This window comes from Macaca nemestrina, chromosome 9 (assembly GCF_043159975.1).
Source record: "Macaca nemestrina isolate mMacNem1 chromosome 9, mMacNem.hap1, whole genome shotgun sequence".
Taxonomy (NCBI): Eukaryota; Metazoa; Chordata; class Mammalia; order Primates; family Cercopithecidae; genus Macaca; species Macaca nemestrina.
In genome coordinates this window covers 121713963-121731953 of record NC_092133.1, presented here as the reverse complement: position 1 = coordinate 121731953, position 17991 = coordinate 121713963, and the positions used below count along the sequence as shown (strand labels likewise).

Sequence of the window (17991 nt, the reverse complement as noted above, 5' to 3'; positions counted from 1 at the left end):
ATTGACTCAGATTCCAAAAAGATAACTGTAGGATGCAAGTGGCTTTTTTACTTATGACATAGTTTATTTTCCAAAACAATTTAAAATAATTCTTATGATGTTTATCTAAGTGTATCATTTACACACTCATCTTCCACCATCTAAAACACCAGCCCTCCTTTTCCTAAAGTAAATTTACATTTGGAGAAAGGTTTTGATAAGAGATTTTTTTTCCAGCCTGGAATTTGATAAGCTTATCAGTTTGAGATAAACTCCAGTTTCACAAACTGGCTAGAAAATTCAATGTCATTCTAGGGACAACATGATTTCTAATATTATCAGTTTTATTTGTATCTTCTCCAATTCTTGTTATATGCAAGTGATAAGAATTCCTTTAAGTTGTCTGCCTGGGCAACCAGGCTCCCTTGCTGAAGGAGTTTGTCAGCCTTGGGTCCTGTTGCTTCTTTGAGTAGACTCTAAAATGTATCCAGTTCAGGGCAGAAGCCTCCATATTAGGACTTTTCTTGTTCTTGTTTGTTTCTTTGCCCCATTCCCCACCCCACCCCACCCCTTTAAATCTGTTTACTTTTGCAAATGGAAAACATCAGCGAATCTATCTAAGCTTAAAAGAAAAGAATAGGCCGTTATAAAAACATCTACCATAACCAAGATTATCTATTATCTCCTTCAATTTCCAGGTGCAAAAAGAAATAAACTTCAGCTTTTCTAAATTTCTGTTTCATGTCATTGTATTTTTCAAAAGAAATACAAAATATAGAAAGGCTACTATCTTGGTTCTTACTAGGAAGAAAACAGAACAAAGCAGGGTTAAAAATAAAACCACAAAATCAAACTAGTAAGATCAAGAAAGAACTAAATACAAGCAACAGAGTCTATAATTTCCAAAGAAGATTCACTCTGGAGTATTTTTCTTCACTTCTCTTGAGAAAGTTGTCAAAGTTGGCCACACCTGTAATCCCAGCGCTTTGGGAGGCTGAGGTGGGTGGATCACCTGAGGTCAGGAGTTTGAGACCAGTCTGGCCAACATGGTGAAACCCTGTCTCTACTAAAAATACAAAAACTAGCCAGCGTGGTGGTGTGTGCCTGTAATCCCAGCTACTCAGGAGGCTGAGGCAGGAGAATCACTTGAGCCCAGGAGGCAGAGGATGCAGTAAGCCAAGGTCACGCCACTGCACTCCAGCCTGGGCAACAGAGTGAGACTCCGTCTCCAAAAAAAAAAAAAAAGAAAAAGAAAGTTGTCAAAGTTCAGAACAATATAACTTTTTTTAAACAACAGTTTTTCTTATTTATATACAATGACATGTTTTATGGAAAAGCAGAGAATAAAACATGGACAAGGGAAAAATAGTTCCTAAAACACTTCTTTTAACATTTCAGTTACAGTTGAAACTTCATAAGGAGTACTCCTTCCCATTCTGGAATCTCACTCCATAGAAGCGGCTGTTTCTTCTAATTTATATTACTGTATTTCAAAATAACCCCTTCTCCTGCCTTCCTACCTCCCTTCCCTCCTCTCCCCTCCCCCTCTCCCTTCCTGTTTCGTTTAAGGGACAGGGTTTCCATCACCCCAGCAGAAGTACAGTGGCAAGATCATAGCTCACTGCAGCCTGGAACTCCTGGGCTGAAGCAATCTTCCTGCCTCAGCTTCCTAAGTAGCTGGGACTACAGGCATGAGCCACCATACCAAACTAATTTTTAAATTTTTCTTGTAGAGATGAGGTCTCACTACATTGCCCAAGCTGGTCTTTAACTCCTGGGCTCAAGCAATCCTCCTGCCTTGACCTCCCAAAGTGTTGGGATTACAGGCGTGAGCCATGGCACCCAGCTATTCTATTTCTTGTGGGGGTTTTTGTTGTTGTTCTTGTTCTTAATATTGTCTTTTGACTTTTTCCTATGGAAAGTCAAGATTTCTTACCTACCCACCCCTACCAAACAAGCAAACCACTTTACTTCCCCCCAATTATAGTTACAGCATAATGAATCAACTTTCTATGATTCATAATTACAACCATAAATCTGCACAGCGAAGTCACATAGGGTTGTATAAGTTTTCCCAGATATTTTATTTTGCTTGGTTTTTTTCTGTCTCTATCTTGAATTGATTCACACACTCCCCAAAGCAAACCTCCAACCTTCTGAGGGGTTGAGGAAAGGTAGCCGCCAAGCCCTGAAAGGGGAAGGAGGTAATCTGGAAGCCCAAAGCCTTTCAAATAATTCTTTGAATGTCAGTGCCACTTTGTACTCCCTGTTTTAGAGGTTTCTGCTTCCTACAAATTCCTGTGGCTTTCTGGGGTTCTGCAGAGAGAAGTGGCTTTTTTGGCTGGCTCCTCACCCAAGGTCTTGGGCATCATATTCATGCCACTAAATTAGTTATCCCTCATTTTGCTTTCCTGATCTTCCATCTCCGTTGACATCTTTCGTCTGTTGTCATTTCTTCTGCCATTCTCCTTGTTCTTTTTTAATCCTTTAGTATCATTTTAGTGTGGTTTACAGAGGGAACATATATAAATGCATCTGTTCAATCCACCATGTTTAACCGGAAGCCTTTGTGCTGATTGTTTGTAAAGCATGATTGGGTATTTTTTTAAAAAATATCATCATACCCATTTCTCTTTTGTCTATTCAAAGTTATCTGCAGGTAAGTCTGATTAACTAATTAGAATGGATTTTTTTTTTTAAGTGGGGACAACACCTAGTCCTAAGCAAAACTGTAAAGCTGATGAGATTCACATCGAATGCTTTTAGCTTACCCATTCTTTTGCCATTTTCCCCACTTGATGGCACCCTTTTCCAATATCCATTATCTTCATGGTCCCTCCAGAAACTAGATGGGGTAGTGGGGTGTACGGAACAAATGTGCCTGGGAACTTATTCATACTAGAATGTAAATGATTGACAGCATTATAATGGTATTTGTATAATGGTACTTCCCAGCATACAAAAACAATGCAACTCCTCAGCTGAAATTAAGGTAAACTGGAATTTCCAAAGATGTGTTTTAGAAACTTTCTCTAGGAGTAGGAATGTGTTGGGAGGAGTGAAGTAGAGGAAAATGAGCAAGAAGGGACAAAGAAAATGAAACGGCAATGAAAAATCAGAGACAAGAGATTGGCGATAATGTCCGATTTCAAGAGATTTTTTTCCTTCTTATACATGCAAATCTTGAAAATTCCAGGGTAAAAACATTAAGAAAACAAAGTTCTATGGACTTCAGAAGTTATAACAAGAGATATGGCACTGGGAAAATGTAAATATCATAAAATTTCTTACATGCCTGGTGAACAAATTATAAAAATGTGTCCCAAATTCCATTTATGCTCCTACCTAATATTAATTAGTGGCCTCACTTTTCTGATGAATGACATTAGTAGCCAGAACACTCAGATTTCAGATCAGAGAAATTAAATTTTTTTGACTACTCCAGCAACAATATAAAGGAAAAGAAGCCATTATTTACCAGAAAAAATAGCATCGTTTTTTGACATGACAATCAAGGAACTCTAATGGCTACTGGAAATGATGACTGGGCCTTTCTAGGTACATGATCTCTAAGGGGCTTTGGCCAGCACAAGCAGAGAATGAAGCTGTCTTCAGAAAAAAAAAAAAAAAAAAAAACACTCATGCATCAGCCTTACTGAGCTTCTTAAAGTATGTTTAGATATCCATGGACAGGAATTCTAATTTGCTCATCCATAAAACAAAGAGATTGGCTTAGGTTTGTGGTTCCCAGTGCAGGCATGTTAAGCGACTTCCCTCTGTCATTAAATTTCCACCAGTCCACAGCATAGCAAGGAAAGAAGGGCTGTGTAACAGCTGTCCATGAAGCCAACTTTTCTCAATTTAAACAACTGTCCTCTATTTTGAAATTGAGTCCCACCTTTTATGAAAGAGTGATGAAAATGGACAGCAGTTTTTCTTTACTTCCTCCTTCTCCTCTCCCTACTGTTAAATCTTGGTTAGCAAAATTTAAAACTTAAAGGATTTGCATTGAACACCAACATTTATAAGATTTTAAAAATGCAAACACCTGCTGATCAATGATAGCTAAAGTTTCTGCCAATATTTATGCAAATTAACTCAAAACAGTCCTCCAGTTTTTTTACACCAGAGAATCTCAACATAGTTATTTTAAACCTCAGTCTTTCTCTTACACTGTTAAACTTCTATGTTGGTCTATGTTTAAATTATGGGTAAAAACCATTTAAAATGCATCAAATACTCAATTGAAGGTCAACATTGGTAGTTCTAGGGTCCACCTAGATGCTTGGTGATGGCAGACTAGTTGAGAGGAAAGCTACAGGAATTGCCTTTAAAATGAATTACACAGTAAGCACACTTTGCTTAAATTGTATGTTACAGATTAATGACGATAGCAGTAATAGATCTCTAAAGACATTTTTATTCATTCACTCTATTCGATTATAAGAAAATGTCAGTCACCTGTAACAAAGAAGAACAATAAGTATATGAAATCACTTTAATATGCAAGTGAATATAGTGATGCTTTCACTTTGTTTCATGTGTGTGTGTCCCCCTCCCCCACCCACTCTCTGGTATTGGAGCAAGTTCTCCCTGGCTAATGACATCAAGCTAATCTCCATAAGGGTTGGTAGATCTAGTGTCCGTGCTTGATAAGAACAGGCGTTTTATAAATCTTTGATCTTAAAGATCACATTTCCTCTAAAAGTACTAAATGAGGGCTCACAGACTTGAGCCGCTCTCCAGGATCTGCAATTCACCTCGGACTGTTGCCAAATAACTTCACCTCTTTGTGCCCTCAGCCTCCTGGTCTATAAGTGGGGAGAATAATATCTCAGTAGATCCTCAAGACACTCGTGAGGTAGATAACAGTCAGGAAAATTCTTTGAAAAATATGAAGAATAAAATGTTTAAAAGGTTATTTAAAATACTTAAAGGTATACTCAGATTCAATAAACATCATTTCCTGACTTAGGACTTCCAGAATATATCCTTATTTGTGTACAGCATTCAATTCAAATACCATAAATTACTATGAATTTTTATTCATTCGTGTACAACCACTAGCTTTTCCATTTACTCCCAGTTACTTGTATCTCCACCAACACAGTGACCTCCACCAACCCAGAAACCACAGACAAAAGTCTGTGCTTTCTAAAAATGGCTCCATGAGGCAATTCCTTCATGATGGTTAATGAAAGTCTATGTTGCCCTACAAAATGCCACTAAAAGTTCTAATCTAACTTTTCTATGGAATTTCTTTTCCTAGTCCATTGTTCAGTTTACTGTGAGAAACCAAATGATTTCAAGATCCAGAAACCAAATAGAGAGAAGAGAGTGATTCATCTGAAGGAATACTAGCAGCTACAAATTCATTAGCGGCTGGATTTAGGGACCTCCAGCAGTGGGTTTCCCAATATTTCAAGTATGAGAACTCTGTTTTAATGTTCAGATCCCTCCACAACTGAAAATTATATAATGACCAAAAAAGAAACTATAAAATTAGTGGTGCTTTTGAGTGAATTTGTATTTTTCTAATCATAACGACATCTGTATACATTTGAGAATTAGCACACAATGATTGGTAAGCATAGAGTTGGAGAAATTTCACCAGTTTTTGACTCATACGATGGCAACCACTGTCTCACAGTTAACTCTAGCCACGTTTTTTACCTTCCGATAGAAAATAATGAATTTCCCTCTTAAAATGAGAGAGAATAATAAAAATTCAGAAATTGATGTAGCAAGTTTCTGCCTTATTGTCTTTTTAAATCTGGGAACTGACTGGTTTTTAATCCAAGTGATCTATTGTTAGGGAAAAAAAATCTTGGCAAGTTGTTGAACCTTTTAAAAGTCATAAGGGGAACGTGTTTACTGTCTGTGACAGTGGTTCTCAACAATGTCTGATTTAACAACTCTTTTTTATAAGGATTATGCTGTAATGACTCCCTTTGATAGCCTATTTTATCTACCGAGTGAAATAAACCATCCTAAACAGCATCCTAAACCATCCAACCCACAGCAATGATTCTGTGGGTTGACTGGGCAGTTCTGCTTGACAAAGTAACGGCAGCTGGGGCTCTGGGCCTCTAAGAAGTCAAAGTGGCCTCACTCACATAACTGAGCTGGCACTGGCTGCTAATCCGGAGCTCAGCTGGGGCTGCTGGCCTAGGACCACCCTTTTCTTCCAGGTCAACCTCTCATGTGGCTTCTCGGGCTTCCTGGTAGCATGGCAGCAAGGTTCAAAGAAAGAGCATTCCTGGAAGCAAAGGTGGAAGCTGCAAGCCTCTTAAGGCCAAGCCCCAAACTTACACAACATTATTTCACTGCATTCTATTGCCAAAACAGGTCACAGGACCAGCCCACATTCAAGGAAAGGGAAAACAGATCCCACCTCTTGATGTTGAAATGGCGGTTATATTCGATGTACATGTGGGGCGGGCGCGGTGGATCACACCTGTAATCCCAGCACTTTGGGAGGCCGAGGACTTCGAGACCAACCTGGGCAATACAAAAATTAGCTGGGCGTGCGCCTGTAGTCCCAGCTTTTTGGGAGACTGAAGCGCGAGAATCGCTTGAGTCTGGGAGGCGGAAGTTGCAGTGAGCAGAGATCGCGCCACCGCACACCTGGCTTGGTCTGCAGAAAGAAAATAGATGTGGAATGGGAGATATTGCTATGGCCACCTTTGGAAACATAATCCATTACATATTTGGGAATGAAATTCCTGGGTGATATAATCTAACTACATAAACAATGTTTTAGAAATGAAAATAGCATCTCAACAGTTTAACAGAGAACTAAAAGGAAAATAATTCATACCATGTATTTCAATATGTAAATGCTCAGATATGACTACACTACAAGATCCATTAAAATAGCCAGATCCTTGCACTGACTTAATGATTACATTTTGACTTAAGAAAAGATAATAAGTCATTCCATAAAAGAGATCTCCTGAAATGAACAGAGGTACAGGAGAACACCAGAACCATAACAAAAAATTGTGCTAGGATAAATAATGCATCAGATTTATTTCAACATAATTATAAAAAATCATCAAGACAAATTAGAGAAGAAATACAATAATCTCAAAAACGATCTGGGCCTTATCTATAAAGAATAAAATTTAAAAACGCATGTGACTACAGAAAACATTTCAATTATTTCAAAATTCTACCACATGTCAAAGCATATTCTTAGCCTCCAGTACTTAAAAAGACTTTGGAGATCACATCTTTCAGTGGCCAGAGAATATTGGATGGATTCTTTTAAAGAAGTAAATAAAAGATTATAGAGAAGTTACAATAGATGTCAGAGACATATCAGACCAAGATTGAAAACAATAGGTAACACTCAGATAATTTTAGAATGTGATTTTCACATAATTTCTTTTTATATGTAAATACAAGGATTAGTTCACGTATTTGTTAGTCAAATCCCAAACTCCCGTACCCGCGAAGGATGTTAAGTGTATATGGATCCATGTCACTTCCTCTGGAGATTTTCCGAGCAGATGTCATTCAAACTAGATGGAGTGTAATAGTTGATCCTGGTATAAAGTCAAGGGCTTCAAATCCAGAAAATGTGGGATTCCTTCTTTTGGCCCAGTAGTTTGCTGCTGTTGCTAGGTTTGGGAACATTCTTGGTGATAGCTCCCGAATAACAGGGTGGCGAAGTACACCCCCAAATTCAAAGAAATCTCCAAGTGCCCTTTTAACCAGTGCTTTCTTCTGCTCAAAAACTGGAATCTCAGACACAACAGCAGGTAAAGCAATGGAACCATCCATGCACTGATCCAGGAACATTCCCACAGTGTAGTAGCACAGTGTAGTGTCGTCATCTGTGCTTTGTTGGCAACTACTTTAACTTGATCAAGTAGCTCACATGCAGGGATTCAAATTCTCCGAATAGAAATGTGAACATTAATCCTCCAACCCATGGTCTTGAGTTGATCCAATATATAGCTGGCCCTGCATTATAGTTAATTAATAAATCAGCACTTTTACCATGCAAATGTCTTCCAATGAATATCATCATTGCCTTGAATTGTCTCTGTACTTGGAGGCTGTTGGTGCATATCGGGTCACTCGATCCAGCAGCAACGCCTATCAGAAGATCACAGCAGTGACGGAGAACTGATGACATCTCAAGGGCGGTGAAGTTAGGCATAACATCTTCGAATTTGCTAGCATAAAGAGTATCTGTTTCCTTGTTCTCATTCCCAATCACAATATTAGACCTTTTGCTCACACCAATACTGAGTAGTGCCTTGCGTAATCCATCGAATATAAAACACAAAAATACTAAGCTTGGGGTTGTAAGGTGAAAATGAGATCTGTGTGCTGGGTCTAGCATAGACTTTCTTGCTTTTTCAATGTCCTTGACATCTCCAATGCCAGGTTGGGGCTCCAATGCATCTGCTGGATACTGTCTGCTCTTCCCAGAGAGCTCAAATCTCCCTTGAAAGTAATGGAAGCTGCTCCCATCCATTGTATTGTCTTGTGGGCTGCTGGTCTATGGGTTCTTTCTTGGGCGGGATATTGTGGGTGATTGTTTGTGATTTTCACACAATTTTGTATTGCATTAAAAAAATACAGAGAATGGCAATAATACAAAATATTTTTAAAATAACATTTATTAATGTATCGTGACTTCTGTATTTCATTTACTTCTTAGTAATATTCAGTTTTTTAGTCTAGTAATTTCCAAATCTCCTCAATTACACAACATAATTTTGATTTTTCTTGCTTTTGCAATAAATGTGCAGCTGCATTAAAATCCTTTCCCCTGTAAACTGTGAACACCAGAGCTATGCCAACAGAGTCGAGTCAACCACTGATTTCGAGCACAAAATTTAAGGGTTCCTTAAATTTAAACTCAATCCTCAAGATCAGTAATATTGTAATGTCAACCTTTAAAACATCAAATTAATGCCAATAAAACCCCCTATAATGAACAAAACAAAACTTCTAACAAAGCCAGGATCCACAGAAAGAGTAAGTTGTTTGATGATTCTTATGCAATATCTTTATGTCGTTTAAGCTTTCCTCTACATAAGGACTTTTTCCTAAGTAAGGAGCCCTTTTGTGTAGCTTCTTTTAAAACTTTTCGATATTCCTTCACATGGAAGGCTGCTGACTTAGATCTGTATTAAAAGTACTACTGCCATATTTGTCATAGGATATTGTTCAGGGCATCTTTTGAAACTAGCAGGGCCGGAACATTTTTCATTGTGCAGAACCAAATCAAGCTTTGGGGCCATCAGGCAAACCTGGTCCCCTCCTCTAAGTGTCAGTGATACCCTATATCAAATCATTGTGTCAACCCCAGAATGCCCTCATGAATTTCCAAACTCGCTGGCCAAGTGTGTGCTGCCCAGAGCAACTGGAGATAACACTGGAAAGGGAATGGAATCAAAGGAACATAGGTTGTACAGGTCTTTTGAAAACTGTCTTGGACATACATCTAAGGTTGATTTGAATTTTAATTAAGTCTCACTTAAAGGCTCTCTGGGGTTTTTAAAAATTAAAGTGCTTTTAAGATACAATATTGCATGCCCTGCTTTAAAACCTAGACAGTGATAAAAGCTTAAAGCTGACACAATCACCATGCTAATCACAATATTCCATGCAGAAGTTCTCCACTGGAAGGGATAGAACATTACACGGTCATTCATTTCTTTCTTTTCTCGCCTCTTAATGCAATGAAAGGTTATTATGTTTTGTCATGTTTTTAACTGTCTTGTTCCAACTATAGGCTTTTGATCTGGGTGGTATGTTGTGCATCTCAATAAATATTTTTCTTTGCATTAATTCACAGTAATCCATTTTTATTCCTCAAAAGTCCATTTGGAGGTGGAAAAAGGTGAGATTTATGAAAAGAAATGTTCAAAACCTCCACACACTTGAAAACATCCTAAACCTTCATGGATTTTTCTGTGGTTCCCAATTCCGAAAGCACATATAAAGTATAGGGTTTTTGTTATTTCCTTATGTTTAGACAAAGACAAAATCTAATAGGTATTAAATCATGTTAACAAAAACCAATTTTTTTTTTAGACAGGGTCTCATTTTATCACCCAGGCTGGAGTGCAGTGGCGCAATCTCTGCTCACAGCAGCCTCGACCTCCCTGTTCAAGTGATCCTCCTGCCCCACCCCACAAAGTAGCTGAGACTACAGGTACTTGCCACTATGCCCATCTAATTTTTGTTTGTTTTCTGTAGAGGCGGAGTTTTGTCACTTTGCCCAGGATGGTCTCTAACTCCTGACCTCAAGTAATCCGGCCTCATCCCACCCCATCGCCACCGCCTCCCAAAGTGCTGGGATTACAGGTATGAGCCACCGCACCTGGCCTGAAAACAATTTAAGGTGAGCCTGTGAGCTTTTCCCTCCACCTTTTTGGTGTGCTAATTAAATCACTTAAAGCTGCTTGTGTTTTACCACGTCCCTTCTTAATCCCATGTCTCAAACATTTAGTTAATATGCAACTAAACTTAACTAGCAGTTATAATCACAATTATCTGAGAATTCTTTATTGTGAATAGGTATCTTCGGTTATTAAAACCAAAGGTCTTAACTAAAAACGTCCCCGTATTCTTGATTATTTGGATAATTAGGGACTAGGGTTGGTGTTCTCAGTGCCATAAACCACAATGTGTTGCATACCTCTAAAGCACTTGGTGGGATGCTTTGGGTACTACAGGATTTTGTGAGTTTTCCAAAATATGTATCAGCTACAAAGGTGACAGTTAATTTAACTAATAAGTTGAACTGTCCATTCTTCTGTTGTCCCACAATCTCTATATTAGAATTCAAAAACATCGAAGAGTAAAACAGAAATGATAAATGATGTATCTTCTGAAATTTCTAAAATATGCAATTTTCAAATGACCTGTGAAAATTAGATCCCTTATCTTATAAAATGCTGTAGTAGTAGTAGGATACATATACTAAATAACCTTTCTAATATTTTTTGTTTTGTAAATAGAATAAATCCCTAGCGAGACTCTTTAAATCTAGTCATTAACTTATGTTCAGGACTATTTAATTAGGAAGCTTTTCTTCTCATTTGGCTATTTTTGATCCAAGAAACCAGGTGAAATACATAGTTTCTTGAATAATTTCTAGAATGAAAACTGTTGAAGTCTTTATACATATACTCTGAGTTCACAGCATTAAAACTATAGTAAAGTTGGATGTGGTGCCTTGTGCGTGTAATCTTAAGTGATTCAGGAAGCTAAGGTGGGAGGATTCCTTAAGTGCAAGAGTTCGAGACCAGCCTGGGCAACATAGCAAGACGCCATGTCTCTTAAAAGAAAAATAAATAAATACTTTTTTTTTTTTTTTTTAATTAGCTGGGCATAGTGGCACACACCTGCAGTCCTAGCTACTTTGGAGGCTGAGGTAGGAGGATTGCTTAACTCCAGGAGCTCAAAGGTACAGTGAGCTATGATCGTACCACTACACTCCAGCCTGGGCAACAGAGTGAGATCCTGTCTCTAAAAGAAAAAAAAAAGGTTGTATTAAAAACCCAGTCTATGATGCAAGTTATGTTATTCTATATATACAGGTCTGTAGCCTACACTCTGCATTATGGGCAAAATTATGTTGCATCTGAAGCATGAAACTTGGTGAGGAGCAAATTCATCTAGCTATGGCCTCAGTAAATACACTCCTTTATTTAGGTTAGTAGTCATCACTAAAAACATTTATTAATGATCTTCAATATATGGATCCTTTTCTCAACAAGTTTAAGATGTAGAAAAAATATTATAGAAGATGATATAAAGTTCTTGCTAGTCACATATAGTAAGATTATTTGTATAGAAATTCCAAAATGGAAAAGTAGAAAACAGATTTTTTCAAAGTATTTTCTAAGTTTAGTTCATAGATTCTTTAATTCCTATGGGAACACAAGATAATATATTACAAATATATAATAACAAGATCAGCAAAGACATACCTGTGAAAAGAGGCCAACTGCCTAGAAAATAAAGGCAGCCCCAGAGCCCACTGCTTGCCCAGGCTCCTTCCAAGATTAGGTACCTAATTTTGTATTTGTAATTTTGTATTCATTTTCTTTAAGAAAACCCCCCAAAATCATATAAGCTTTGGGCCCCTCAGAACCTGGATCTGCTCCAGTGGGGAGTAAACCATATGTGATTTGCATAAAATGAGTATAAGACTTGGCTGAGCTTTTTCAAAAAACTATAACCAGAGAGATATACCAGGTTCCTGGATGACAAAATTTGCTGCTATTAAAATGTCAAGTCTCTTAAAGTTTAACTGAGCGTTTCATGCAAGCACAATAAGTATTCCAACGGTATTTAGAAAACATAACAAAACTTTGGAAAAAGCTGGGAACCATCTGGAAAAAAATAAGAGTCACTAAGAAATTTTTGAAAACGATTATTAAATATGAGGTGCTGGGTTGAAGGAAATATTGCTGTTTTCCTGGGTACAAAACATATTCTAAACCTTCAATAATTTAAACAATGTGGTCCTGGTGCAGGAATAGGCATGCTGACCAAAACAGACATTAGAACATGTAAAAAAAAATTAATAATCAATAAAAAGGCAGTATCAAGACAAATTCAGCAGGGAAGAGAGGAAGTGTTAAGAAAAATGGTAATGGTACAACTGGTTAGATAATTGGGAGTAAAAATCCATTTTAATGTTAATCTGACACCATCCACCCAAATAACCTAAATAAAGTAATGAAGTATTTTTAAAGAATATAGAAAATTACAAGAAAATAAACATTAATATGGCTCAAACTCCTCAGAGGAATAGGGTTTTTGTTTTTTGTTTTTTGTTTCTTGAGACAGGGACTCGCTCTGTCGCCCAGGCTGGAGTGTAGTGGCACCATCATGGATCACTGTAGCTGCAACCTCCTGGGCTCAATCAATCCTTCCTCCTCAGCCTCCTGAGTAGCTGGGACTGCAGGCATGTATCACCTTGCCCAGCCAAGGAATGGTTTTTTAAAAAGCTTAGTAACAATGAAACCAGTTACAAAATAAAATATTGACTGAACTGACAATGTAGAACTGAAAAATATTTGCACACAAAATTCATTACCCAAATTAAAGGCAAGCAATATGGGGATTAAAATACTTTCTGCAAGTATACAAGGTTAACACTGACCTTATATAAAGAGTTCATGCAAATCTATAAGAACAGCACCAAGACACCAATAGATTAACATGCATAAAAGCATGTATGAACACTCCGGCAATTCCTCAAAATACTCAGCATGGAGTTACCATAGGACCCACCAACTACACTCCTAGTTGTAGGCCCAAGACAAATGAAAATATGTGTCCACCCCAAAACTTGTACATAAATGTTTGTAGAAGCATTATTTATAACAGTCAGAAAGCAGAAACAACTCCAATATCCATCAACTGATAAATTGATAAATGACTTACATCTGTACAACAAAATGTTATTAGGCAATCAAGAAGCACTGTTTTAAGCTACAACATGGTTACCCCTTGAAAACTTACGCTACATGAAAGAAGGCAGTCACAAAAGATCATATATTGTGTGACTTCATTTATATAAAATATCCAGAATAAGTAGACATATAGAGACAGAAAGTAGAGATAAGTGGTTGCCTAGGTCTGTAAAGGGGTTTGGGGGGAAATAAGGAGTGACTGATAATAGGTACATGATTCCTTGTTGGAGTGATGAAAATGTTGTAAAATTAATTGTGGTGATGGTTGCACAACCCTATGAATATATTAAAAAATCATTTAACTGTTTGCTTTAAATGGGTGAATTGTATGGTGTGTGTTATATCAATACACAATGTATAATATATTATCACAATACTATCTATATGATATCACTGTACATTATAAGTAGCTTTATTATAAAGATGCTTTTTTAAAGTGTGTCCAGCCAAATCACAGAAGAAAGCAAGTTAACAAACTTGAGGAAATTATCAGCATTGCTAATAACCAAAGAAATACAAATTAAAGCAATAAGGAGACAGTATTAATATTTTTATCAAAGTAACTAGAAAATAGTTTTGACAATTCTCACTGCTGCTACAAGTATGGCAAAACAGACATTCTCATATATTGTCATTGGGAGTGCAAATTGATACTGCCTTTTTTGAAGGCAGTTTAGCAACAGATATCAAGAACTCTAAATATATTAATACTCTGCCTCAGTGGTGTAGCTTATAAAAACGTCACACAAGAAATTCTTCCCAAATATGAAAGAAAAAAATCATTATATACAAAGACCCTCATTTCAGCATTATATATGACCATGAAGAAATGAAACATCTTAAATGTTTAGTGATAGTGGAATAGTTAAGTGTGCTGTGGTATACATACTAGATGAAATATTACACAGCAGTGAAAAATATTTTACATATTAATATGGGAAAATTAGTACAAGATATCAAGAGAAAATGATAGTACAAAATTATATGCATAATATTGTTAGAACTACATTTAACTATTTTCTTTTTTATATTTTCAAATTATCTTTAATAAACTACACTTAAATTTTTCTTAATATCTAAGAAAAATAAAATAGTAACAACAGTGTAAAACACAATATGATGTGTGGTTTATGCCATAATGAGAACAAGATACTCAGAGAAGAGTTTCAAACTCAGTGTTTCAATATTTTATCTGCAGGTGACTGTACTTCTATGATTTTTTTTACCCCAATAAAAGTCATTCAGTGAAACCCAATTTAGGGACACCTCATCTGGCATGTACTAACTAATTACCAAAAAAAAAAAAAAATTAGTGATAACATATACCTCAATCCATATATGTGATGTATTTTTCCTTTACTCTATTTTACAACTATATTTACAGTAAACACTTAGTCTTCAAACTGCTTCAATCTAGATTTGTTAAGTATTTTAAAACTAAAGATAATATATAACCTACTTTGAATTATCACCAACAGACTTAAACAGGGCAACAATTTCTTTAAGGAAAACAAGCTACTGCATCAAAATGAGAATACTTTCTATTCTTTTGAAAAAATACCTAGGTGGCAACATTCTATGTACAATGGGTAATTTACTTGTGGTTTTATTTGAAAAACTTAGAATATTTCTTTGAAATATGTAACTCTCATCATTGGTAGTTTGGCACACGAAACTCTCCTGAAAATATAGGTTACATATATAATACAACGAAGACTGAGGAAGGACAGGATTTTAGTGAAAAGTTGCAGTAATTTATAAATTGTGCTAATACAATTAGAGTATAAGATTTCAGAAATTTTAACTTGATTTTCAAAACACTGGAAGTTTAATCAAGAATCATGAAGTACTTCTTGCCCTATGTCCACTCCATCTCCTTTTTGCCAAAATCCACATAATCAAAATGTTGTATGATTTTTCTTAAGATTATTTTATTGAGATCAAAAACTAAGTAAGTACACTTGAGCCTCAAGTCTAAAACACAAAACTTGTGCGCTGCTTCATTTTACCTTAACTTAGCCAATCAGAATCCAGTGTTGCCTGGGAAACCCTCTCACGCTTATTATAATAACAATTCTGTTGTTTGATTTTTAAAGCAATAAATACATACTCATAAAAAACAATTCTGTTGCTTGATTTTTAAAGCAATAAATACATACTTATAAAAAAACATATATATATATTTTTTTCTTTTTCTTTTTTTTGAGGCAGTCTCGCTCTGTCATTGCAACCTTCGCCTCCTGGGTTCAAGTGATTCTCCTGCCTCAGCCTCCTGAGTATCTGAGATTACAGGCACGTGCCACCACGCCCAGCTAGTTTTTCTATTTTTAGTGGAGACAAGGTTTTACCATGTTGGCCAGGCTGGTCCCAAACTCAGGTGATCCCCCAGCCTCAGCCTCCCAAAGTGCTGGGATTTTAGGTGTGAGCCACTACGCCTGGCCTCAGAAATTATTTTTAAAATCTATTGGTAAATAGTCAACATTTCAGGAAAAGCAATGCAAAAACTTATTATCCTGGTTGCTTTTCCCTGATCAGTATGCAAAGGCACAAAGGAATAAAGAGAACCGTTTCACTTTCATACTGTTCTCATATTCATTTTTTTTACGTGCCAAGAACTTTGGTAATATAAAGAAAGACAGACAAACAGGAAAAAACATATCCTTTGCTTTTTCTATATATCCCGCACACTATGCATTTCATTACACACCAATGTGTTTGTCAGATTCAACTGCATTGTTATTTTGTATCTTCCTTGGTATATGCAAGAAAAATGGAAACAAAACTTTTAATGGAAAACAGAAAACTTTAATAAATGACAAAAGTAGATACTATATTGGCTACATTCTCTGACTACACCATGACATAACCATAAATTCGTAAAATTAACTTTGCAAAAAACAACCACTTGAAAAAGGTTAAGTATTAAGTCTCTCCTAAATAACTTCTAAGTCAAAAAGCAAGCAACAAATACAGACTATTTAGAAAATAATGTAAAGAGGAATAACTACGTGTATTAGTCCGTTCTCACACTGCTATAAATATACTACCTGAGACTGAGTAATTTATAAGGAAAGGAGGTTTAATTGACTCACAGTTCCGCATGGCTGGGAAGGCCTCAGGAAACTACAATCATGGCCGAAGGAGAAACAAGCAGCTTCCTCTCAAGGCAGCAGGAGCTAGAGAAAAAGCAAGGGTTGAGGGAACGGCCAGACGCTTTTAAACCATCAGATCTCGTGAGAACTCACTCACTATCACGAGAACTGCATGAGGGAAATCCACCCCCATGATCCAATCACCTCCTACCAGGTCCCTGCCTCAACAGTCGGGAATACAATTCAACATGAGATTTAGGTGGACACAGCCAAACCATATAACTGCATGGCAAAATCTCTGTCTTTTAAATATAAATCTTAATGACTTTGCCGTGTTTTAAAAAATTAAAGTATACAAACCAAATGTGTAACAAAAAAGAAAAAAAAAACAGCAATGACCTAAAAAGACAGGAAGAAATAATATATATATATATTTATATATATATATTTATATATATATTTATAATATATATATATAAGGAAAAATAATAAGAAAACTAACCACTCCTAGGAGACTTGTCCCATGGATACTATGGCCCCTCACCCAGGTCCCCTTCAGGTTCAAGGCTGTTGCTGGGAGTAATTATTGGCTGTTGATTGCTCACAGCTGAATCCATTTTCTGGCATTGACCTTGGTTAAAGGAAGTTGCCTCAATACATTTATGTCTCTTCTTCAAGGGCAGCCCACAATCCAATGACTGGGTTCAATGCAGGGATTCAAAGACCCAGCCCTGGTGCCTTGGATTGATACATCTCTGAATGCTCTTTCAGCCTCGATGCTCCCCCTGGAACCAGCTGAGGCTACTGATGCAGCTGCATCTCAGTTCGGCTTTTTCCTCTGCTCACTACTATTTTCTCCCTGGTTTCCTCAAAGGAGTTGCTTCTGAGAGCACTCTTCAATAAACTCCTACATGCAAATCTCAGAGTCTCAGGGCATCTGACCTGCAGCAGCTAGTGCTGGAAGTGATCCTAGAAAAGTGGCTTTAAAATGAGATTGCAGGTGCCTGTAATCCCAGCACTTTCGGAGGCCGAGGTGGGTGGATCACGAGGTCAGGAGATGGAGACCATCCTGGCTAACACGGTGAAACCCGTCTCCACTAAAAATACAAAAAACTAGCCGGGCGTGGTGGCGGGCGCCTGTAGTCCCAGCTTCTCTGGAGGCTGAGGCAGGAGAATGGCGTGAACCCGGGAGGCAGAGCTTGCAGTGAGCCGAGATTGCACCACTGCACTCCAGCCTGGGCGACAGAGCAAGACTCTGTCTCAAAAAAAAAAAAAAAAAAAAAAAGAGAGAGAGATTGCAGGCACAGCCAGATCACCCACTGGCGGGCAGGTACTGAAGACCCATCACTGGGGATAGATGGAGCATGGATGCCTCTGGCATGAGACAGTGGTGCAAGTATTAAAACGTTCCCGGTGTGAGCAGTCATTGGATACCAGCAAAAGGGAATGTACTGGCAGATGAA

At 37.2% G+C, this 17991-nt stretch overlaps 1 protein-coding gene and 1 long non-coding RNA gene across 2 annotated transcripts in view; both read right to left on the bottom strand.

The window, feature by feature from the left end:
* The window catches only part of LOC139356403 (uncharacterized), a 202212-nt gene extending 185414 nt beyond the window's left edge, over positions 1-16798 (bottom strand). The window contains exon 1 of the long non-coding RNA XR_011608215.1: positions 16529-16798. This is a non-coding gene — a long non-coding RNA (uncharacterized lncRNA). The remainder of the gene's footprint in view (positions 1-16528) is intronic.
* LOC105480071 (endogenous Bornavirus like nucleoprotein 1) lies at positions 1544-8527 on the bottom strand (the record flags this gene model as incomplete). The annotated part of the gene is given in 3 exon segments (XM_071070413.1): positions 1544-7809; positions 7812-7873; positions 7876-8527. Coding segments are annotated over 3 exon segments (1116 nt in total), but the record flags the coding sequence as incomplete, so codon positions are not given.
* Positions 16799-17991: the final 1193 nt, after the last annotated feature.